Source organism: Hirundo rustica, chromosome Z (genome assembly GCF_015227805.2).
Source record: "Hirundo rustica isolate bHirRus1 chromosome Z, bHirRus1.pri.v3, whole genome shotgun sequence".
NCBI lineage: Eukaryota > Metazoa > Chordata > Aves > Passeriformes > Hirundinidae > Hirundo > Hirundo rustica.
Window position 1 is genome coordinate 47,842,802 of NC_053488.1, and position 24,887 is coordinate 47,867,688.

Genomic DNA, 24,887 nt, shown 5'->3' on the forward strand with positions numbered 1-24,887 from the left:
TCTTTTGTCTAAAATAAACATATTACTGAATTCTGATGGCATTGAAGGAAAATAAAGACATGACTTAAGTAGATCACATTAAAAAGTCAGAAGTATTTCCGTTGTATGGTAATAAATGCACAAGTAATTCAACTACCAAAAAAAAAAAAAAAAAAAAAAAAAAAAAAAAAAAAAAAAAAAACCGCATTTTTTTATTCAGTAAGCATATTTGCATCCAGAATCTAACAACTGAGCTTCATGTTTAAAACAAAGTATCACTTAAATATATCAGATGCAGAACAAATTTAAAAAAAAAGTTTCTAGTTGAAATACTTGTCAAAACTGTCTTCAGTTTTAAGGCCAACATGTATGACAATCCTCACATTAATATGTTGACATTCAGGACAGGGATAGCAGAGTGTGAACACAGCTTAAAGTAGAATACCTCTGGAAAATGTCATTAGCAGTTATTTGTTGTAAAACAGAAGCCACAGTCCCTTAAATTTATAGTATGTGCTTTCCTATGTACATGTAACCTAAATTACAGTACTACTGTGACTGTATATATAGCATTTTGCAGTATATATCTTTAACACAGGTGTAGACCATTCAAGATGGTACACCAGTTAATTTCAAAGTAATCCTAGAAGACTATTGCAAATAATGCTGTATAAATGCATAGTGTTTGAGGGAAACAATTACTTCACTGGAAAATAAAGTCCCAGACATTGAGTTTGGTACTTCTTCACTATGTCACTTTCTTTTTGATTGAAGACAACTCTTTCTGAATCTCACTGAATTTTGGCCGGTTTTCTGGCTTGTAGTCCCAGCATCTCTGCATTATTTTATATATTTCTTCTGGACATTTTTGTGGTGCAGACATTCGGTAGCCTGGTACACAGAAAAAGTGAGGAAAACTTTTAGTACTGAAAATTGATGCATACTGACAAATCTAAAAAGATAAGAGCAAAGTTCAATACCATTTCATTTTAAAAGACCTTCAAGACAATATGAGGAACATCTTCAATATATAATCTATACATGAGAGATAATTATGAAACTAATTAAAGCTTGGGTACCGATCACATTTCAGTTTGGCATGCTAAACTGTCAGTTTGCTGCTCATTCCTAATAGCTGCAACTTGCACAGGTTTTTTTCCTGTATCTTAGGATGTAGCTACCTGCTGGTTTTCAGTTGTATTTCCTTAATTCCTCCCAGTGAGGAAACTGATAATAGAAATTACGATGGGAGTAAATTTCTTTGGTTTTTTTCAAGATGTAGAAACTTATTCTCACATTTCTTCCCTTTTTGGCTCCTTAAGGAAGTCCCTCCCCACTTGCACTTTCATAATTAATTTTTCCTCTCTCTGTTTTCTTAACTTTTCTACCTTTCCATCTTATCTCAACTCTCTTTCTCTTCTGGTTTGCTAAGATAGGCAGTGACTTCCACACATCTCTGCTGACATCAGCTGGAGCTCCCTGACTTGGCAATGCGCAGGAGAATAGACAATCAGTTAAGTAAATTAGCAGCTAATCATTCAAAAGTCACAGATAAGTGGCTATTCAGGCCATCAATACCCTGGACCACAGAAGTGTACTCACAGCAGTGAAGACAATTTCCCAGTGAGTAGGAAGCTGGGAAAAATGCCAGGAGGATTGTATGTATGAACAAGGAGCTCATGGACAAAATCAAACACAAAATGAGGTAATGAGAGGAATACCAAAACACTGTCTGAGCCTCCAGGGATGAAGAAAGACAAAGCCCAGAAGGGATTTAATCTGGCCAGGGGTGTCAAAGACAACAAGCATGTCTTCTCTAACTATGCGGCAGACAAAAGGAAGGCTTGAAAAAATGTGTGCCCACTGCTAAATGAGGCACTGAGTAACTCAGCAACACAGGACAGGGACAAGGCTGAGGTACTGAATGCTTTTTTCATCTCAGCCTCTACTAGCAAGACCAGCCTTCAGGAATCCCAAGCTCCAGGGATCAGTGGGAAAGGCTGGAACCTTGGACAATGTACCCTTGGTGGAACACAACCTGGTCAGAGAATACTTAACACACTGGACCTAGTTAAGTCCAGTGGCTCTGATGCACCCATGGGAGCTGAGAGAATGGCCTGATGTCACTGCCACAGCATTCCCAATAATCCTTCATACATCACTTAGACTATTGCGAGGAGTACCTGAAGACACGAGTAAAGCAAATATGCCTGTCTTCAAGTCAGAGCACCCAGGGAACTACAGGCTGGTCAGCATCACCTTGATCCCAGAAGGTGATGGAGCACCTAGTGCTGCAAACAGATTCCAGGAACCTGAAGTACAAGACAGTCTTCAGGAGTTAGCATGCAGAAAATCAGCATAGTTTCACTAAGAGCAAGTCATGCTTGACCAATGTGAGAAACTTCTTCAATGAGATGAATGGCCTGGTATGTGAGGGGATTTCACTATAAAATACTCACTAAGACACCTTTGAATTTATGGGCTAGATGACCAAACAGGGAGGTGGATTGAAAACTGAGGCTGTGCAGTGAGCCCTGAAAGGAGGTGACGAGTGGCACAAGGTCTGAGCGGAGCTCCAGGGTCAGTACTGGGTTCAATCCTGTGTCACACCTTCATTAACTCTGTGGATGAGGGGCAGGTGCATCCTTAGTGATGGTTACACAGTGATGGTGCACCCTTGCTGGTGGCACCGAGCTGTGAAGGGGAGTTGGTAGACCAGAGGGTCGTGGTGCTGTCCAGAGGGACCTGGACTGGCTGGGGAGAGGGGCTGACAGGAACCTCAAGCACTTCAGTACGGGAGGAACCAAGTCCAGCAGCCAGAGAGGAACAACCCCAGGCACCAGCACGGGCTAGGAACGCCCAGCTGGGAAGCAGTTTGTGAGGTGTCAAGCAGGCACTGGGGCTCCTTCTGGACACCAAGGGTTGAACATGCACCAGCATGAGCTCTTCTAGCAAAGAATGCTAATGCACACTGGGCTGCACAAGGAGTGTTGGAATAGTTTGAGGGAGATATCTGTCCCCTCTGTTCAGTACTGGCTGAGGCCACATCTGGAATGCTGGGTCCAGTTCTGGGCTCCCCACGACAAGACAGACACAGGCACAATGGAGAGAGTCTCATGAAGGATCACCAAGATGATGGAGGCACTGAAGCATCTCTCTCCCCTATGAGGAAATGCTGAGCGAGCTGGAGTACCTCATCCTGGAGAGGAGAAAGCTCAGGGGATCTCAGCAATCTATATGAACACCTACAGAGAGGGTGCAAAGAGGATGGCTCCAGGCTCTTTCCATGCCCAGTGACAGGACACAGAGGTGATGAACACATAGTGAAACACAGGAGATTCTTCCTGAGAATCAGGAAACACTTTTTTCCCTGTGAGGGTGACTGGGCACAGGTTGCCCAGAGAGGTGGTGGCATCTTCATTCAAAAGCCATCTGGATGTGATCCTGCTTGAGCTGGGTGGTGGGTGATTGGACTAGATGACATTCAGAGGTCCCCACACACCTTAGCCATTCTTTGACTCTGTGATTCCAACAAGTTGTTTACCACATGTAGCTCTGAGCAAATGACAGGAGTGCACAGTGATGTGCACTGGACTCTACAGAGCTAAATGCAGCTCTGTGACTGCAGACTCACTGCACAGGTCTCTGTATCTCTCTTTCTAAAGAATAGTGCAATGACACTAATCTCTTAAAACAGGTAAATCTGAGAATAATTTTTGTTTTTTTAATACTGCATGCATCTGCTCTAGGTACTGGATGAATGCATGTAAGTTCCAACAAAGATGGCTTGGGCTCTAGGATTTGATTTGGCCTTTAAGGAGAAACTTTAATATCACCTACATGCTTATAAAACTATAACAAATGCTGACAATGTGTGTAAATCAACAAACCAGATTTTTTTATTTGTCATTTGTTTTATTTTAAATAATTTGGAAGTTTTACTAGCTTAGAACCTATTTATAAATTATACAGTAGTACTACATAGAGAACAAACCTTTCTGAAATGCCACTAAAGATGATGAAAATAAATCAAAGTCCTGAAATCCTGCTCACAATTATTTGTGATTTTAAGTAAAAGCCTTTCGTTTCTTTTGTAAAAGAGAAATGCAATGATCAACTAGCTTACCATTCTCCACCATAATTGCTAAATCTTTCTGTGAAATGGTTTAATAAAGAAGATGGAAGGATACAGATTTTTTTTTTGGAAGTTTAGAATATTTTTACCTGCATTAGCATAATGTCATGGGTTGGCACAGTTTGGTTTTTAGTTAGGGAGGAATATGGTGTGTTCTCCCTTGTCAGGACCTGGAATTGCTTTAGAAAGGACAGGGACCTATTAGAAGACTAGTTGGGCATCTACTTTGACCACTGAGGATGTCAAATGTGACTTTGGGAAGTATCCATATATAAACTCTGATTTCCTGCAGGTCACTTTCCTTCTTCCAGGCCAGGCCACAAGGTAACATTGTGGGTGGCAGGGGGGCCTGGCTTAGGTCCCACAGCCCTCTGGATGGCTGGGCCAGGCCTGGCCAGGCCTCCAGGAGCCACTGCCAGTGTGGGGAGCATCCCAGGCCAGCTGAGCCCCCTTTCTACCCGGGCTGCCAGCGGGGGAGAAGGGAGGCTGCAGCTCAGCAGTGCTGGCCAATTGCCTGGGGCCGCAGCAGAGGGGGCCAAGCCATAACTAGGCCTGGTGGCAGCTGGCAGCAGAGAAAGAGAGCCTGCAGCTTTTAACAGCAACTTTGAGCTGAGCCACCCTAAATGAGACCAAGGGGTGGAGGGGAAGACATCTACCAGCCTCCCCCACCAGCCTCCCCCATCATCCCTACAGCCAGAGCTGTAGCTTGGCAGAAATCATGTGACCATTGCAGGCCTGAGCAAATTTAATCCTTTCCTGGCAAAATGAAGCTTCCAAGGCTTAACCTTTCCCTGAGAGAGAGAAGAAAGGGACAGAGTGAACATAAAGAAGAAACAGCATCAAGTCAGTGGAGCAAGAGTGAAAGGACTATAGGGACAAGGGATTGAGGAGTTTGCCATTCCATTGTAGGCTGGACTTCTTATTGAGCCATGGAAATGAACTCTATATTTAGATTATCCCTTTAAATCATGGGAAAGATATGCATTTGGGGACATGATTGTTTAGATTTGTGTGTGGATTTGAGCACAGGTGTTTGCGATGGACTAAGTGATATTAATCCCACAAGATGCTTGAACAGAGAGAGATGAGAAGCCCTCTGTGCCAGTGAGGAAATCAGAAGATATCTCGGTTCCTTGAGATGAAGAATTCTTCGCCTTTGGAGTTATTCATCTTTAAAAGGTGACACCCCAGTATGCAAGAATAAGACCCATGACCCATGAGCAGCTTGGGAAACTGCTAATGGGAGGGGTCAATGTCCTAGGGTGACTTTATGATGGTTGTATCCCCAATCGTCTGTTCTGTTTGTGCTGTATATTGAGTTCTGTGCCTTTAAGACTGGTTCTAAGGGCAAGGGGAAGTGCAGAGGCTTTTTTGAGAAAACAGCCTGACTCTGCTAGGGCAGAGAAGTTCCCTGAACTGTTTTTTTCCCCCTTTTTTTCTTGGAACTGTTTAAACCTGCTCTGGACTGAAAAAACCCAGGAGATCACTGGGGGCTGCACCTGCGGTCCACCGGGGCCTGGACCTCAGCATTTTCCAGCAGCGCCGGAGGGACTGGGACTGAGGAGAGACTGAGAGAGAGCTGAGCTACACCCACGTCAAGGACTTTCTCAATTTGCCATCTCACTCCAGAACGAGAGGTTTTATTGTTTCATATTATTCATTCTTTATACTTGTATGCACTTTGTTTGTTAAGTAAAATAGTTTTTTTCCACTCTTCTCCGAGGAAGTTCTTTACCGGACTAGTTGCGGGGAGGGACCGTTTAGGTTTGCTCCTCGGAGGGACCCCATTCAGTGGTGTCATGGGTTAGTACAGTTTGTTTTTTTAGTTACAGAAGAATGCAGAATAATTTTCCAGATCAGGACCTGGGAATTGCTTTAGAAAGGACAGGGACCTATCAGAGGGTTAGTTGGAATATTGGCATCTGTTTTGACCACTGAAAATTGTCGGCTACGACTTTGGGAAGTACCATATAAAACCCCTTGATTTCCTGTAGGTGGGCCTTTTCCTTTTTCCTTTGGCCAGAGAAAGACAGGAAACATCGAGTTGGGCCTGCTGTTTCCCCCCGTTTTGGGGGAGAGCTGGCCTGAGGCCTGGCCGGATTCCATCGGCTCCCAGGGGCGGGGGAAGGAGAGGTTGCTGCTTTACAACAACTACTTTCTCCAAACTTCCCTGGAGCAGGGAGGGATCTCTGCTGGGCCCCTGATAAGAGCTATGGGCACAATTTAAGCTGAAGCCACCCCGATTTACGCTGAGGGGTGGGCTGAGAAGGCATTTATGGTCCTGCCTGGGTTTTTTGTGATTCCAGACTGCCTGAGTGCTCTCATTGCTGATGTTTCTGTGTGAGTTCTTGCTCCCTCACCACCTACCATGGGAGAGAAAAAGTATCTGGGCAGATTTAACCCTTTACTGGCAACATGAAGCTTCCAGAGCTTGGCCCTTCTCTGAGAGAGAAAAGAAAGGGACAGAGTGAACATAAAGAAAAAAACAGCATGAAGTCAGTAGAGCAAGAGTGAAAAGACTATTGGGACAGAGGGTTGAAGAGTTGGTTGTTCTATTCTTACTTGAGCCACAGAAATGAACTCTATTTTTTAGATCATTCCTTTAAATCATGGGAAAGATAAGCATTTGGGGAGATGATTGTTTAGATTTGTGCGTAGATTTGAGCAAAGGTGTTTGTGATGAACTAAGTAATATTAATCCTATAAGATGCTTGAACAGAGATAGAGATGAGAAGCTCTCTGCACCAGTGAAGAAGTAAGAAGATATCTCTGTTCCTTGAGATGAAGAATCCTTTGCCTTTCGAGTTGTTTATCTTTAAATGGTGACATTCCAGTATGCGAAAATCCATGGACCCATGACCCATAAGCAGCTTGGAAACTGCTAATGGGAGGGGTCACAAAGGCAAGTTTCTCCGAGTGGCTGTTTTTGTGACACTTAAAAAACCCACAAGAGAACTGTTCTAGGTTGTCAGTGGGATCCATGACTCTAAGAGAGACTCTTCCCCTGAAGAATTGATGAAAGACTATTCTCAGATGGTGAAACTGACTGAAAATTACAAGTTTTGTCTCTTTATGTATTGTTTTGTAGGAAAATTAACAGTTTGTAAGGGGAGGGAAGAGTGGTTTTGGAGTTTCATTCTGTTTTGTTTTGTTTTTTCCCAACTTTTCTTTTCCATTCTTTTAGTGTGTGTTAATAAAACTATTTATTTTTACGCTTGAGCCTGCTTTGCTTTTCTCCTAATCTTTTTCCTACAAAAAGAGAATAAGCACTAAGACAGCTACACTAAATTTGGCAACCAGAATTTAGCGAATGTGAAACCACTACACATAATTTAAATATTCTGTTCAAGCTTCTGCTTTGCACAGCAGTAAATCCCTCCTTTCCATCTCACCTGTTAGTTCTGCATGGAAGTCAGCAAGCTGTAAGTCTTCCAACATTTAAGTTACGGGTCAATGTATTACTTCTTTTTTCAAAAGGCCTACATATATCACCCTACTTGTCCCAGAGAGCTAGACTCAGCAATTTAGAAAACCTCATTTGTTTTTGCTAAAGCTGCTACAAAACTTGTATGATATTTCTTGGCTATTTTATACTGTATCCTTACAATTTATCCAGCATTTCTTTCAATCCTTATGAATAATCACCTTTCTCAACTTGCTCTCGTGCTTGTTGGTTGGTCATTCCAGGGTATGGGCATACTCCTAAACTGAAGGTCTCCCACAAAAGGATTCCAAAGCTCCATACGTCACTCTCAGATGTGTATCTCCCTAAGAAAAGGAAAGCAAAACTTCAACTTAACATACAGAGAAATTGGTGTTTCAGATAATTATGGCCCAAATTTCCTGTAAAGGTAAAAGTGATACATTGGCAACCTTCAGGCAAAACAAAGCCATAGCTACTAATAAAACATTCTACAGATTTCACAGTCTCCAGTATTTTGAAGAAGAAATAAATTATATTAAAGCCAGGACTTTGGAATAACATAAGCTAACCTGAAGTTCTACTGTTATACACAAACCATACCAGTCTGTCATGCAAGTTAAGAATTTCTTTCCTTCTTGATGTACTAAACCAATTTTCTTTTAATATAAAATAATTGAAAAATGTCAGGGTTATCCCCTCATTTACAACTGCTTTCAATTCTAAATATTCTTCAAAAAATTACCTTTCCAGTTCTCCATTTTAGCATAGCAATGTTTGTTCTGAGAAGAGCTACCACCAACACTGTTGTGTGAAGAAGGCCTGGTTCTCATGCTTTGAGAAACTGATCTCTGAAAATCAAAGTATGGCTGGATCCTGCAAAGCTGACACACCCTATCAGTTCAAGTAAAAAAAAATCAGCCTGCTGGTTCCATTGCCTCAGAGATAGCAAAATAGATAACTGATAGATAATTGAATTCTAAGCCTCTTTGTGGAATGACAGCTTTCTATTACAGGAAAAAGGAGACATTTTGCAGCAGATATTTCTATTGTCCCTGATGGATTCACATTAGAAAATTAAGACTCCTAGCCTTTTGCAGCAAAATTAGTGCAAATGTAACATTTAAAAATCCACTTTCAATGTAACTTGTAACATTTTTCATGACTGTTCTTTGTTCCATACTACTACTTTGTATGTGTCTTTATTCTTTAAAAACAACACCTGTGAATGTATTGGTTTTTTATCTCTAATCATCAAGCAAACCAAGCTAATCCACTCCTGGCTAGGAAAAAAGAGAAAATACATATAAATCATAGTGACAGTTGATGACAGTGACAACAGTTCTGACATCAGAAAATTCAGTTTACTCTTAGACTAAATATCACTTCCAGCTGTGCTATGTTAGCTTGTCACTCTCAGATGTGTATCTCCCTAAGAAAATTATGGATTTTCATTACACTCTTTGGAGTAAGATTAGTTTTCTTGTCTATGTATCAACTCCCCACACTTGGGCATCCAGTAATTTAACACTTTTCACTGAAAGAATTCAGCAGATACAAGATGGGTGATTAGCTGGTTTTTTGTTTTGTTTTTTTTTTTTTTTTTTTTTTTTTTTTTGGTTGGTGTTTTTTTTTTTTTTTTTTTTTTTAAAGTACAGGTTCTAAACTGTTAATTATATTTTCTACTATTATCTTATCTGAGGGGAAGAAAGAAAAGATCTGTTTAGGAAAAAAAACCCAAGTCCTTCCCACATTACTATTAGCATCACAAATAACTCAAAATATTGTAGGGAGAAAACATACACATTGAATGTATTTTAATTTTGAAAGATGGGGAAGTAAAAATACCCCATAATTATCCTAAACATGTGATGAATTTTGTGGGGTAGAATTAATTCTATTCACAGTGGCACGTACAGGGCTGTGTTTTGTTTTTGTGCTGAACACAGAGTTGATAATTCAGAGATGTTCTTGTTGTTGCTGAGCAGGGATTGCACAGAGCCAAGTCTTTCCCTCCCTGCGTTTCACACTGCCATGCTGGTGAGGAGGCTGGTGTTGCATGGGAGGTTGGGAAGGGACAAAGCCAGGACAGGTGACCCCAAACTGACCAAGGGATATTCCAGACCATATGGCATCACAGTCAGTGTATAAAGTAGGGGGAAGAAGGAGGAAAGGGGGACGTTTGGAGTGATTGGGGCTGTCCTCCCAAAAATGGTGTAGAATGCCTCTAAACAGCACACACAGAACCAAAGGCTCCATTTCTCAAAAACTCCACTGTCATCTGAATTTTGCTTCTGACTTCTGACACAACGCCCTAACCACTCCATTTGCCCTAATCTGTTTTTTAGCCTTCACAACTTGTGTTTTTTTCTTAATTTAACTTACTTTCGTGACTAGTCTTAATTTGTCATACACGGTGACTTCAGCAGAGACTAAAAAAGAACTTTTTTGTAGCTTCTCAAGCACATTAACATTCATGTAGTGGTCAAATTACCCTATTCCTCATTTTTCTCCAACCTTTGAATCTTGATATTCAGGACTGACCTGGCCAATGGTTATTCACTACTTTTGAAATATTGCAGATTTAGTTTTATTTCATTTTGATATCTTAAATACATCTAATCTTACCTACACAAATCAATGCAATTCTTACAACCTTATTATAAGAATGGAGAACAATAAAATACAATGCATTAAGTTTTATTCATATCTTTCAGGGGAGTGGAAAAAATATCCTTCAAATACACACAGAAATCTTTCATGGCATTCTGAAAGTTGAATATTGACTGCTAAACATATTAACAGATGTTTGAGAGAGCTTACTTCCAAAACATTGCTGAAAATTACTTATAACTGCTGGAATATGTATGTGCTTTAGGAAACACAAAATAAGTAGATGTCAATCAATGATCCCCTCCTCTCCTGTATTGTGCAGAAAAAAGCAGACTCATCAGTACAAAGTGAAGGTACTGTCACAGGAGCCTGTTTTCTGCTAAATGTAGCCAACTGGACCACATTTGGTTATAAGGATAGGTTTTCATAATACTGTATGCATTTCCAAAATCAAAATAAAAAAACCAAAACACATTTTATTGTGGATCAAACACCCAAGAGAGCAAAGCATCCACCAGGGAATACTGGTACCACTAACATCTCTTAGAATAATTGGTAATATAGAATCAAATGAATTTACTGTCGGCCTTTTAAAGGGATCTTTACTTTAAAGATCTGCTTTACTGTGTTATGTCATTAACTGCTGTGAAAATGGTAATGAGAGGAAGCATTCTGCTATAAATCATAATTCACAAACCTATGCTTTCCAACACATGATTTATGAAAAAAAGCATTAAGAGAGGGTAGAAATACTTATAGACACTTTAAATAAAGAATTTAAAATACTTTATTCTGTGTATTTAACTAAAGTGGTTTAGAGAAGTACATTCAAAATATGCCATCATTTATTAAATGTGCTGCTGCTTCACAGATTACTCTACCTGGAAGAATTGATTTTTCTGGTTTCATAGAAGCAAAAAAAAGCTAAGAGCAGCAGCTTCTGTTTCTATTCTGCAACTACTACCCATGTAGTGTGGACCACTTCCTTCAGTAATAAACAATGAATTCTTATCCCCTATATAACAACTTAGTGGTACATAAAAATGCAGGTAAAGAAAAACTGCAGTTAAAAAAACCCCTAAAACAAAACAATGACTATATTTTTCATCAATGCAATGAGTTATCTAACAGTGTTCTAGTACATTAACATTTTCTACTGTTTTCAATGAGGGGCCATAAATATGCAGAACTTGCCATTCACTTTGCTAACAAGCATAATTTAGATGACTGACAAGGCTGTCTACAAGAATGCATCAGCAACAGAACCAAAGCACTATGCTATTGCTGCATAAAAGCAATTCTGATGTTGCTGCCCTATTGTTTTTTGGTGGAAAAACTCTGGGGTTTACATATATCAGACAGAAATATTAAAATTATTTTAAACATCATTAATTTGAACAGGAGTAAAAGAACTGTATGTATACACACTTGACTATTGGGGCCCTGGTGCTTTTTAATGTACTTTGGAATTTTTTTTTTTAAGAAAATCCAGCTATGTTCTTACCATAGTTCAGAGCTTCTGGAGCAGTCCACTTGATTGGAATCTGCTTTAGGCCTGATGATGAGTACACGCCATCATCCTCTTGCCGGGACATCCCAAAATCACTTATTTTCAAAATGTTGCTTTCACCTACCAAACAGTTCCTTGCAGCCAGGTCTCTAAATCAGAAAAAGAACAAACACTCTCATTTTTACAGGTTTGAAAGTACTTGGAAGTCATTTAAACTGACTGAGCCCCTCAGCCAAGACAGTCATGCCTCTCAGAGGCTTATTTGCAAAAGGGTAAAAAACACTTCACAGCAGATGTGGGGAAACAGAAGTGAGGGAAGGGAGAAAAAAAGTCAGACATAATCCTATGAAGAAGTGAGGGGAGGAGATGCTGGAGATGCTCCAAGTGCCTGAGCAGATATTCTCCTGCAGTCCACAGTGGAGAGGACCCACAGTGGAGCAGGGGAGGAGTTTGAGGCTGAAGTTGAGGAGCTGTTATGGACAGACCAGACTCTCCATTCCCCATCCACCCCTTGGGGGAGGACATGAGGGATTTCAGAATGAAGGAGTGGCTCGGAACAAGGGAAGGGGAAAAGGTATTTCAGGTTTTTGTCTTATTTCTCACAATCCGACTCTATTTTTATTTGTAATACGTTAAATTCATGTTCAATTCAGTCTATTTTGCTATGATGGTAATTGGTAGATGATTTCCTTGTCTTTATCTTGACCTCCAAGTTTTTCTGTCTTATTTTACTTCCTTGTCCTGTTCAGGATGGGGAGTGAGAAAGCATCTGTGTGGGTGTCTGGCAGCCAGGCAAAGTTAACCCATCACAACTGCCCTCCATGGTCACAAAAATAAATCCCAGATTAAGGAATTGGATCCTACATAAAACAGGACAGAATTTGAAGAAGCATCCTGAAATGTTTTCAGGATATGTTTCAGTGAGAAACCTGAGAAACAGTTCCTTCTTCCCTCTGCCTGTTAGCTAGAGTTTCTATCAACAGTTAAAAGCTACTTAGCATAGAAAAGGAATTTTGGCTCAGTGATGGATGAGAAGGTCAGAAAGTCAATTCCCTCCCTTTATCTCAAATTTGTTCATTTTTTTAGATTAGGAGACATGCAGTAATACCTGACCTACTGTGGCTTCTCTACATACTAATAATATGTTATAAACATACTATATGTATGTTAAATTTCAGTGTTTCACAGCTTATTAAAATACAACATAACAAAATATATATTATTATTCCCATTGTAATGGAATTAAATATAGGAAAAACTTAAAAGGGAGGGATATGTTAGTTCTATACCATTAGGAACATCATGGAAAAATATTTTTAAACTAAACTCACTGTGGTTTTGTTTATCTTAAATAGCTAATATGCTCACAAATGGCTTACATAAATATTCCAGAAAAATTACATTAACTTTGATGTTTTGAATTGAAGCTGTAGCACAGTTCTGAAGTAAATCCCCATAGCACTTAATGCACATTTATCAGTTTTTGAAGAATGATTTTGTTGCATGCAAACTACACTGCTGTTGGAAGAAACTAACTTAGAATTCTGCTCATGATGTGCACGAAATTTGTTTCTCCAGCTACAGAATTTTGTTTCTACAGAATTTGTTTCTACAGCTAATGCAGAGAGGTCTGAACCAGTGGCGAAACAGCTTCCAACATTACCCATGGTAATGAAAGGACTGAACAATATTTAACGCAAACTGAAACTCTTGAGTCATATTTAAGGATGCTAAAGCTCATACATCCACTTTAATCAGCTCATCCATATTGACATTAGGCTATGTTATTCAATAAGTAGACAGAGCCTAGATATGACCCTAAATATTATAACTTGATTTAAGAATTTTAACATATTTGACTCCCCCTGCTTTTCTGCCACTAAGAGCTTCAATAGCTCTAGAGCTTGAGGGATAGAAATGAAGTTATTCCTGTGGTTTGAGAAGATGGACCACTAAAAAACAAATCTGAACTCACAGGCACCAGCTGAAGATGTACACAAATGCATAAAATAGCTCAGTGCGCACGGTGTTACATAGTTTGATATTAGCCTGTGGTGTCATTATATATGGCCACATTGGTTAAATCAAGTGAGGTACACACCAAAACTAAATTTTGCATCTGATGCACATAAGTAATGGAAAAAGTAATGAGGTTGTATCTCAAAGAAAACTGATAGTTTTAAATCAGAGGCATCTCCCTACCTGAAGTCTCACCTAGTATTTAAACACAGAGTCATGTTAAGAAAAATCTGTATTCTGATCTGACTTACATTTATTCTTCATGCATAAGTCTGATTATTAGGGAAAGTGGATTATAAGTAATATGCACAGTATGGTGCTTAAAAACAAAAAATATACTCAGTTTGCCTAATTTTTTTTCAGTTTTGTACATAGGATATATGAGGGTTTTTTTTCATTCAGGATCATGAATAGATAAAAAACTTTGATCCCTACTGAAAACACTTCCATAAATATTAACTGGTATTTGTGGAAGTTCGTAAAGGCTGTGACACTCTGTTCAGGATATATGTAAATTAATACTAAAAAGAACAAATTAAATGTTTGCACATTATGAATCTCACAGTATTAATACCTTTTTCTGCCTTTAGCTAAAACTCTCACATTTTTGATGCTATAATGCTCTGTATTACTTCCAATACATCATTTCTTGTGTAAAAAAATCTTGTGAGCACTTCATACATTTACTTCTGACACAAGCAGAATTGCCTTTTTCCATCTTCATGTGTATGATATGCTCTTTCTGTCACTTATTTAGAAAATACTTTATGTGAGAAAATTTCATTCCTCAGGCATACACATGCCCCAAAGTTAGATTATCTTGTTAGTATTTCTACTGTCATTTTACATCTGTTTCATATCCTCAGGGATTTCTTGCTTAATTTTACACATAATTTTTATATGTATTTGCATGCTTAAAAGCATTTTTAAAACAGTTACACTGAAAGCTATGGCTATCTTAGCTTTTAGGGTTTTATTTACTATTATTTTGAGGGTTTGGTTAAGATTTTTCTGTATTTTTGAAATAAATTCACTGTTCCTCATTATGTCTGACAGGTTCCTTTAAAAGGATGTTCTTATTTTTCAGTCTAGACATTAAAGAAAAACACAAAAGATGTTTTTGTCAATGTCATTTATTACAGAATTTATAGCCCAAATCTGGGAAAAAAAAATTTAAAAAATCAGCAACTATTACTCCCATTGCTTTAAAATATTAAATCATGACATTAATTTTCTTCCAGTTTCCATGATTCTAATTAATTTCTTTTTTCTACAGATAGCAGTTCTAGTATAATAATGTTTAAGGGTTTATAAAGACCCTTTACTTCTTAACCTCCCATAAGCAATACACACAGTGGAGCTTCAATCCATATATAAGATAAACAACATGAGTTAAGGGAAGCATGAAAATATAAATACAGAGATTTGATGACCAAAATTAACTATGAGAAGCCAACATTAAAGACTACATCAGTGTTAAGTATTTACAGTAAATCATGAGTCTTTCTACATAGACCTTAAAAAACCAAATCAAATCAAACAAGCAAACAACAAACCCCCAGTAAACAACCACAATAAAACACTTGCACACCAAACAAAACATGCCACCAAAATCAACTACAGTCTATTTGTCTTCCTTCCGCTGAAAAACCAGTGTGTTCTATTTGCTTTCTCTTCCTTCTCCCTAATGTCCCCTAAAGCAAACATCCTGAAGAAATACAGAGATAATTGCATGAAATTAGGTGTCTCTGTTTGGATTTTTTTTCCTCATAAAGCATTTGCTACTTAAAGCAGTAATTCCATAAAATTAGCATTTATCTTTAACACAGAAAGCAAGAAAATATTATTTATTTATATTGTGAAAGCTCTATAAATTTGGCACACATTACACTGAGGTGCTACACAGTAAGTTCCTTGGCCAGAAAAACTGACTCTCACTATTTAATACCAAGATTATGTAAGTTCCTAGTACTGCTAGAAACAAAGTCTCTTGCCCCCAGCTACTAACAAATAAAAACTAGTATGTAAATTGGAAATTTCCTTTTCAAGTACTACTCTGCAGTCCCAAAAATACAAACAGGACATCTCCTAGGGATCTCTAATATGGGTTGAATCTGTGGAAACTGTAAGAGAGAGTTCATTGGATTTTTGCTAAAAATTCAATAGCCAGCTCAAGGAGGAAACAGAGGCAATTTCTCTGTGCTGGGAGTTGTTACCACCTCGATTCACATCTGTCAGTAAACACATAAACCTACTAAACCTTTCTCTAAGGACATTCTTGCACGCCCTTCCTGCCTTCTCCACACCCCATAAGACCTGCAGAGCAAGTACTAGCTGGCATTGCAATGGAATTTCATGAGTTAAAGCAAATCATAACAAGAGAGTAAATTCCTCATTACTAAACTAGCAGCACAGACTGCCTCATTGAACTAATTAGCCATTTTATATTCCATCCCTGGATCATGTAGTTGAAATACTCTTAGGTGATAAAAGCAAGTAATTAATTAGTGACCAGGATTGGTTTATCTCCTTTGAACATTAAATTAAATTAAAATAGTCTACTAACTAAACACAAAAAAGGGGTGGGAAGTGAAACAAGAAGATAAATTGATTGGTTTTTTGTGAACTTTGAGATACTACCTCACCTTCATACACTTGATGCAATTTCCAGTAGTGTCTAAATGAAAAAAACAGCAGCGTCTAAATCTATTTCAGAACTTTCTTGATATGTGTATGCTAATTTTGCAGAATGTAGAGAGTACAATAAATAATATGTGCCTTGTAACAGACTGGGAAAATATTAGAGGGTCAGAAGAACATCCTTTCATGCATTCTCTGTTTTCTTCCCCCTTTTTACTTTGATTGAATTATTTCTTTACATTATTTTAGCTATTATGAACACCAATGGAGCCATATTAACCACAATGCTAATAACTTCTCCCAGTTCCTCATATACAATGCAAGTCCATCCTCATCTCCACAGATGAATAGTGCTGGCAAACCAGAGAAACCTCAAGTTGGATGCAGCGGTGATTTCTCAATAATGTGAGGTGCTCTGCTTGCCATCCATAGTTTTGGATATTGCTCACTTCCTCCCAAATACAAAACAAGCAACTTTATCCGCCTCACAGCATTGGTGACTTTCAATTATGCTTTCTAAAGCACTTTGCATTCAAGTGAAGTGAAACATGATTTTAATGACTTAAGATTTTAGCTAAGGGTTAGAAGCAATTTATATTGACCAAGATGTAAGTTAGATTAGTAGATGGTAGGTTCATGATTATTAGATGCCCAAGCTAGAGCTAACTGTTACATTTTGAGTTTGTTTACAGAAAAAGGGGAGTAAGTGAACCGTCTTAAGAACACATTGAGAACACTAAGAAAGAACAATGGCCAGCACCTGAACTTGCTATTAATCAATCACGAAGCAGGGGACCTTGGATTGTGGCAGAGTCACAGAGACCTGATGAAGACTCTCCTGACTTCATCCTTTGAGACCACTGACCCAGTTCGAGATCACCGACACAATTCAAGAGAAGAACTGTGCACGCGTGAAGGACTAATAGCCTCATTTTAATACAGAGCGGGGATGGGAGGTGCTGGGGTTATGCATATGTATTGTATGTAAGATCTTGGAAAATAAATAGAGAGCAAAGAGCCTTGTTCGGGGCGGCCACACCTTTCAGAGATGACTCCCGTGCCGCCCGCCAGTGAATAAACATACCACCTTCTAACTTTAAAGGGTTAGAGGGTCTTTGTCCAGGACTACATCGGTTTTCAATGACTCAGAAGGACTGAAAAAATTTGCAAGAGGAACTCAGAAGATAAAAAGTAACAAAATAACCCTCACAAAGTTGTATTAATAGCTGAACAGAACTGTCAATTGTCTGCCACCCAGATATTACTCAGGGGACTGTACAGATCTACTGACACATCACAAAACTTTTATCTTTGAGTTCTATTTTGGTAGGCTACTACTCTATTTTCCGAAGGGGGCAAGTTTTCTGTACCAGCAATTTAAAAAGAGATAAAGAAGGGGATCGTGGAAAATGAGCACTTTCTGAGCAGAATCAAAGCAGTAGACTATGAAGATGGAAATGAAGCAATAAATTGCTGCATCATCTATTTCTCCCCCATTTTTCCTGTTTCTGAGGTTGTCCTCACAATGTCTGCTTTTGAGACAGAAACATTCTTATCAACAGCATCTAAATGGTTTTTATCTGCATTGTTTCTCATCTGTTTTAGAACTTAATAGTTATTGCCTGTATTCTCCTGAGCAGTTATTTTGATGAAAATGGCATCACAGTCATTTTGGTCTATAACAGTCCTCTATGTGTTGATATCACTGTAGATTCTTACAACCAATTTTTCCTGTGCACTGCTGATTACAAGTAATGTGCTGAACAAAACGTGTAATTCTTTTTTCCCCTCTCTCCCCTTGTGCCGTATCTTGAAACAAAGGTTTACAATTCAACTTCTTTTGTGTGCCCATTTTAGTGAAAAACTAAGGGTCTAGACAGTCATTGGAGCGCAAGGTAGGCCACTTCATGGAGATCCTACAATGTTAGAGTGATTGGAAAATGAAAAACACATACTGGAACTCCTTAATGATAGGACAGACAGAGGAATAACTACTCTGCTGGATTCAATGCAACCATTCCTAGAGCTCCCAGATTTTGACAGAAACATTACTGGACACAAGGACAAATATGGGTATATTTAAGAAACATATAAGATTTTTAATGGACCTGAAAAATCTCTTTGATATTAATTGAATTTTATGGGAAATTAGGTGTCAAAATTTAATTATCCAAAATGTACCAGAACACAAGTTTACATTTTGTGCTTGATAAAATTACAGTGGACTTAAATCACAATTTAGGATGCCATCCATTTCCATAATCAGTCATACAAGTATATTGTATTATTCACAGGAAGAAAATTACCATTTTCAAGCAAAACTTTTCACTGCATCATTCACAGAAGCAACTAAAATAAAATAAAATTGTGCTAACAAGTGCATTTTTATTATAATATAATGGCTTTATTCAACCTGTGTGATAACATAAATCTTGTTAGAATGAGTGTCCTTGCCCTTTTAGATGAGGAAGATCACTCAATTTAGCTATTGATTCTGAATTTAGTTTTGAATTAATCTCTTCCTCATTCTATTCTATAGTATAATGCCAAAAGGTTAATTGATTTCTCTTTACAGAAGCATGAAATACTGGTTTAACTTGTTTACAAAACTGGAAATATCTGAAGAGGCAGACTAGCCATGGTCAAAGGTCATATTCCCTTGTCCGTTATATATCAGTGATAGAAAAGGCTGCATCCTGGATTTAAAGAAAATGTCTAAAGCAGAGTAGCTTTCTATCACTGATTCTCTGATAATTAAGGTTTTTAGAAAATAAACTTTTCATTCTATTAAACAAAGCCATTTTTTATATTAATATTGTAATGTATTAAGTTCAAATGACTAATAAAGCAAAGCATATGGAATTGAAAAACACTACAAGTGCCCAAGAAACCAAAAAATCCAAAAGCAGAATGTAAGATGGGTCACTTTTCCCCCAACTTTTTCACTAGAATGAAATAAAATAGCACAATAATACAGTATTTGCAGAGTTTTTCAAGTCCTAGTGAAAAAGAAAATATTTCAAAGTCCTCTCAGGCTAGATTTAAGTACTTGCCACAGGTGAATATCGAAGTTCATCTGAGACAGGTAGCAACTCTACTGCTTTTTCAATAGCCAGCACCAATAATGTGGTATGCAACAGTAGCTATAGTTGAAGTTATCTCTACATGCATTTCCATCACTTAAATTTACTTTTGCTCCTACAGCAGATAGGCATGGATTAAGATTTTATAAGTAACAGATAATACTGTTATGGACTAGTAGATAAAGTATTTTATAGGAACTAGATCCTGAAACACTTTATTAATGAAGGTAAAAAAAGGTAAAGTTAATAATCAGCCTACAAAGAAATGAAGCATGCAGCGCAATTAAGGTACAAGATACTACATATTCATGAAAATAATACACAAGGAATAAGAGCGAAACCAAATACATTAGGCCTGATTAGAAATCAGGAGGACAAGACAGAGCAAAGAAGCAGCAGAATCAAGCAGTGCTAGACAAGAGGATTGTGTTGCAGTCCTAAACTGAGTGGCTAGAAAGTGAAAAAAATAAACCTGCATTTTTAAGAGACAGTCACAAAGAAAGCCAATAGCTAAGGGAGAAAAGTCAGCCACATTTTTAAGGCTATTATTCATCTGGGGATGTTTCTTCCTTAGGGAGAAAAGAATTGAAATGGATGGCACAGGTAGCATATGCCACCTAACCATTCGCAGCAATGGAAACCATTGACAAAGATAAACAGTAACAGCCCACTAATCCATAATTTTCCAGTCAAGAGGAAAAAAATTCTCATTTGTACCTTACAGTATCTCTGTACCTTTAATCAAGGATTACCAACAAATGCTTAGTGGCATCTTGAAATATTTTAATATTTTTAAAATATCCTATTTTGTAACAATAATAAAATAATATTAAGATGAATGAAAATGAAGATGAGGAATAACTTACTAATTGTCCTAGACAGCTAAGTATGATTTCAATTAGCTTACAGAATAGGAAAGAAATTTCATGTGACTAATATATTGCAGAGAATTATTTATAGAAATTCAGAGGAATAAAATTACCTATTTACCTTCTGTAAATTAACAAGATCGGAAAAAACCTGAACCTCTTATCCTGGTTTTTGTTGCTATTACTTAAAATCCACAATAGTTTTCCCCCTCAAAAATAAAACTTATAGGTGGAAGAAAATATTTTGCACTTTTTTCATCATAAGAAAAAGAAGAAAGTGATGGAATCTTCATGGAATTATGGTGGGGTATCCAAAGAAGAAAGAAAAGAAACGGCCGTGCTGATTAAGGATCATGATTACAGCTCATATTGACAGCAGAAAGGACAGGACTTCCACAGCTTTTGGGAACTGGATGAATTTACATGTTACATGCATATTTACCATGGTAAAATTTCATAGCTGGGCTGAGTCAAGGAAGAGATGTTAGTGAGTCTAGGGACTCCAAATTCATCACATACTGAACGTTACCCTTTTTCTTCTATTAAAACCTTATGCTATCACATTAAGTCATCTGTTTGTTACTAGAATTTCCCTTCCCTGGAAAATCCAGAGTTCTATATTTAGAAACAGCCGCTCTGCCTCTGGTTGCTCTCTGTTGAGGCATGTTCACTCATGTATAGGGTTGACTCCCTATGGATCTGAGTGTTCCTTGTCCTATCAGGATTTGAAGCCTGTTGGAGGTGCAGAAAACACTTTCCTGTGCTTAATCTAAAGACAGGGAGAGAATGAACTATTAGAAAACTATTGCAAAGCTATGGATTTACTGCACCTGGCTATTACTCTAACGTATTTCCACACAAAAAACTATTCTGCCATTACACTGTAAGAAGACAGGATCCTCTTTGCCATTTCATGTTGCATTCACTTTAGCATTTGCTGTGAGTAAAGGTTGTAAAATAACTGAAGTTCAGCTAGTCATCTGCTAAACATTCAAAATCTTCCTGCTTAAAGAATCATGAGTAAGAAATTTCTTAGAAGGTGATATGATATAGGGCAACAAATCAGAGTTTGCCTGTTTTCATTTAACAGCTTTGTTAATAGTCTGAGAGAAAAATCAAACAGGAATTTAATTAAATTTCCAGGTAATATCAAATTAGGAGCAGCTGCAAGCAACAGTAAGGGCAAATAAATAAGACAAGAAAAGGAAAAAATGAGAAGGAGGGGGGAGAGAGGGAGGAGATATATCTATTGGAATAAGCATTAGACACAGCCTGTAAAACAGGAATTACTATATTTTGAAAAATTAAGCCTGAATTCAAACACTCGTACTACTAGGCAATCACATAGAAAAGAAAAGAGACCCCAAGGAGACATGGATTCCAATTAAGTACAAGACATGGAATTAAATTGAGTATTGGAAAATAAAAGCACATTATCTACTAGATTGTGAGAAATCTGTTTAGGAAAATTAAGAAATCATGTTTTATTAATGGAGTTACTTAATAACCTCAAAAGAGTTTGATAGGTGTACAGACCAGTGTCTGTTTCAAAAGGATGGATTCAGTAAATTAATCCAACTTTTTACTGCATTAAAATAAACATTAGAATTTTCAGATGCCCTGGAATCTGTTGTTATACTAGCAGGCATATAGTACACAACAAAAAAGTAATCGTCGAAGAGGGAGAGACCCAAAGAATTATTAATTTCCTGGATTAGTGCATTTGTTAATTTTATCATATATGAAGAGGCGACTTTTTCAACCAATCACATATTTGGTAAAACAATAAAATTTCAAATGCAACTGATAGAAACTGCTAATTTCTGTACAGAAAAGGTCTACACGTTTTGCCAGCTAGGTACAGGTAGGCTCCCATGAAGTCAGAATGACACAGCTGATGCTTAGTCTCTTCAGATTTCCATTATATGTAGCTACAGGCATTTATTTGTGATTAGAGGTAGTCCGATCTCACATGTCAAATGCGGCCCCACACTGTGCAAAGCTATCACACAAATTTTGCCTTCCTCAGCTGCAGGCCTCTTTAGGCAGTACCAATTTTTTACCAGTCCTTTCTCCTAACCCAGGCTGTGTCAGCAGCACAATCAGTGGCACTTCAGAGCCCAGCTCCAGGTTCAGACATCTCCTGCAAGGGTCTTGAAACATCAGTAGAGGTGAACTGTGCAGCTCTAAAGAATAAGTTAAAACCATCAGAAAAAAATACTGGCCCACTGTTAAATCGAAAAGATTACCAAGCTCTGTATAAGTCACTATAAAATACTCTCCAAAAGGGAATTGATGCACTTCAATTTCATAGTTCCTTGATAGTTAAAAGAAGCAGAAACTGCCTGCTTAATGTAAAAAAATGTCTTGATGTTTCACATAGAAAAATCTTCTATAAATCCTACAATCTTCTAAGAGTTCTGTCTGCCTGAGTCTGAGGGTTATAATGCTCTCCTGCGGTTAGAGAGATGCTTATTGGCTTACAAAACTAAAAACAACTGGCTTCAATTTACAATGTAAATCCAGGTGTGTTATAGAAAATTAATAATGTATACAGAAGTTTAGTGAAGAAATTAAAATGTATTAAAAAATAACCAGGATAGATATGTATATTTGTAACCACAATACTAATATTTCATACTTGAGTTCTGCCAGAAAAAGATAACAGCAGCATGAGAGACCCTGCCATCTCAATTTTGCTCTCTGTTTGGAATACTCAGAATTTTCTGAGTATCGAGGAGCGAGTGGGATTTCACGAATCTATGCATGACCCTGCAAGAAGAGTAAGAAACTAGTCCAGATAATCTCATACAAGAGAGCATGGTCTGCACAAGCAATGATGGGCAGGATGGGTGGCTTCCTAGAAGCAGATGAGAAGTCAGGGAGGTCTAAGATACCAAGCAGGAAGGACAGTCAATTAATCTGTTAACAGATAGACCTGGAGAGGTTTATAACCAACTAACTACTAAGATGAAATATTCAGAGTAGTAAAGTTCAAACCCTTCCTTTTGAGCATATGTAGCTAACTGATCTTACTAATCTCCAAAATCAAAATTATTCCAAAGCAGAAGCCTTTCGAATCAAGTTTTTTTACTTATAGCATCCTAACTCCTTCACAATTGTTTGTTTGTTTTATTGTGGTGGTGCAGAACTGTTTTATTAGGTTTTTATAAGAAGTTTATGTTATGGTTCATTTCACTGTATCCCCAATGTTGTAACCCTTTTTGTGTTGTCTGTATAATAAGGTGTTTTGCGTCAGTCTCCCACTCCTCACCTGACTTGTAACATCCCCTCTGCCTCCCCCCCCCTCCCCTCTCTGGGGCAGCTTGTCTATCACTTTGAGGAGCCTTCCCAGGTTGCAAAATCTCAGGGAGAGGGCTTCAGGTGATAGGCCCCTTGGGGGGAATTCCTTTAGCTGTGGATTTTAGTGGTCCAAGGCTTGGGGGTGGGCACACCTTGTTACCCCCTGAATTCCCTGATTTGTTGTCTTGTAGTATCCTCCCTGGAACCCCTCCCCCGCTTATAGGGGGTAGGGGGGAGGAAAAAACTCTCTCAGCCGCTCAGCCTCTCAGCCGCTCAGCTCGCAGCTCGGAGCTGTGAGCCTCTCTGCTCCTCAACTCTGGAGCTAATAAACACCTTTTAACCTGCTAAGCTGAGAGCCAGCCTTTTCTCTTCTGCTGCTGTTGGTTGTCACGATACTATTGGGTCCAGCTGCTAAGCCGAGAAGCCGAAACGAACTGGGACCATTCTGTGGCTGTGTTGACTTGAGCTAGCCGGAGGTCAGCTCCCGCCCGGTGCGGGACGGAACCAGACACATTTTATCTTGCTTTGTTTTTTAACTGGGGCTTGGCCCTTATTCCACTCTTCTATTTTTATTTCCCAGAAGCCAGGACACTTGATGAAGTATCCTGACATCCAGTATTGCCAAGAGCTTTTACGGTCAGGCTTGAACGACTTAGCTGAAATCCGTGAGCATTTAAATACAGTAACATTGATTCAACAATTCTCACAGCCCTATATACCTTGATGATCTCTATCTTCCAAACCAGTTAACATGCCAGTATGGCCTTTCTTGCTGTTTACTGCCTTGCATAAGGATTTTGAAATAGCCTTTGACAAGGAGTAACTCCTTATTTGAGTCAAAACTCGCAGAAAAAAAAAAGAATTTCATAAAAGCATATCCATGCATTACAGTTCTGCTGAACAAGGAGGAAAGAGGCTGAGAACAACAGAGCAATGACAAAAAGAGAGCAAAACATGCACATAGCTTTCTGTGGGTTTTATTTTACTCATCCCCAGGAAGTGTATCCTTTCAGAAAGTTGAAATTTGATCGCAAAAATTTTTTGTGAGCAGCACCTATTGGAAGTGAATTTACCTTTGAACTGAGCTGAACAGGCGTAAGTCTCTCCTAGCTTTATGAGAAAAATGTCCTGGTTTTACAAAAAGAGATGGAAAACAGCCTTCTCTTTATTATTTGATATGTAGAACTATATGCCATAAAGTTTTTCAGTTCCATAAACTTTTAAACCAAGTTATTTCATGAATACACTCTAAAACTCATCATATATCCTTCTTCCATCTGTGTTTCACTACATACACAGCCAGAAAACAATGCTG

General features: G+C 38.3%; 1 protein-coding gene across 1 annotated transcript in view; it reads right to left on the reverse strand.

Annotated features, from left to right (window-relative positions):
* Positions 1-187: 187 nt before the first annotated feature.
* The window catches only part of FER (FER tyrosine kinase), a 189,402-nt gene continuing 164,702 nt past the window's right edge, over positions 188-24,887 (reverse strand). The window contains exons 19-21 of the mRNA XM_040090890.1: positions 11,653-11,807; positions 7,760-7,882; positions 188-870 (exon numbers count right to left, since the gene is read on the reverse strand). Coding sequence (XP_039946824.1) covers positions 728-870; positions 7,760-7,882; positions 11,653-11,807 — 421 coding nt within the window. The 3' untranslated portion in view covers positions 188-727. The remainder of the gene's footprint in view (positions 871-7,759; positions 7,883-11,652; positions 11,808-24,887) is intronic.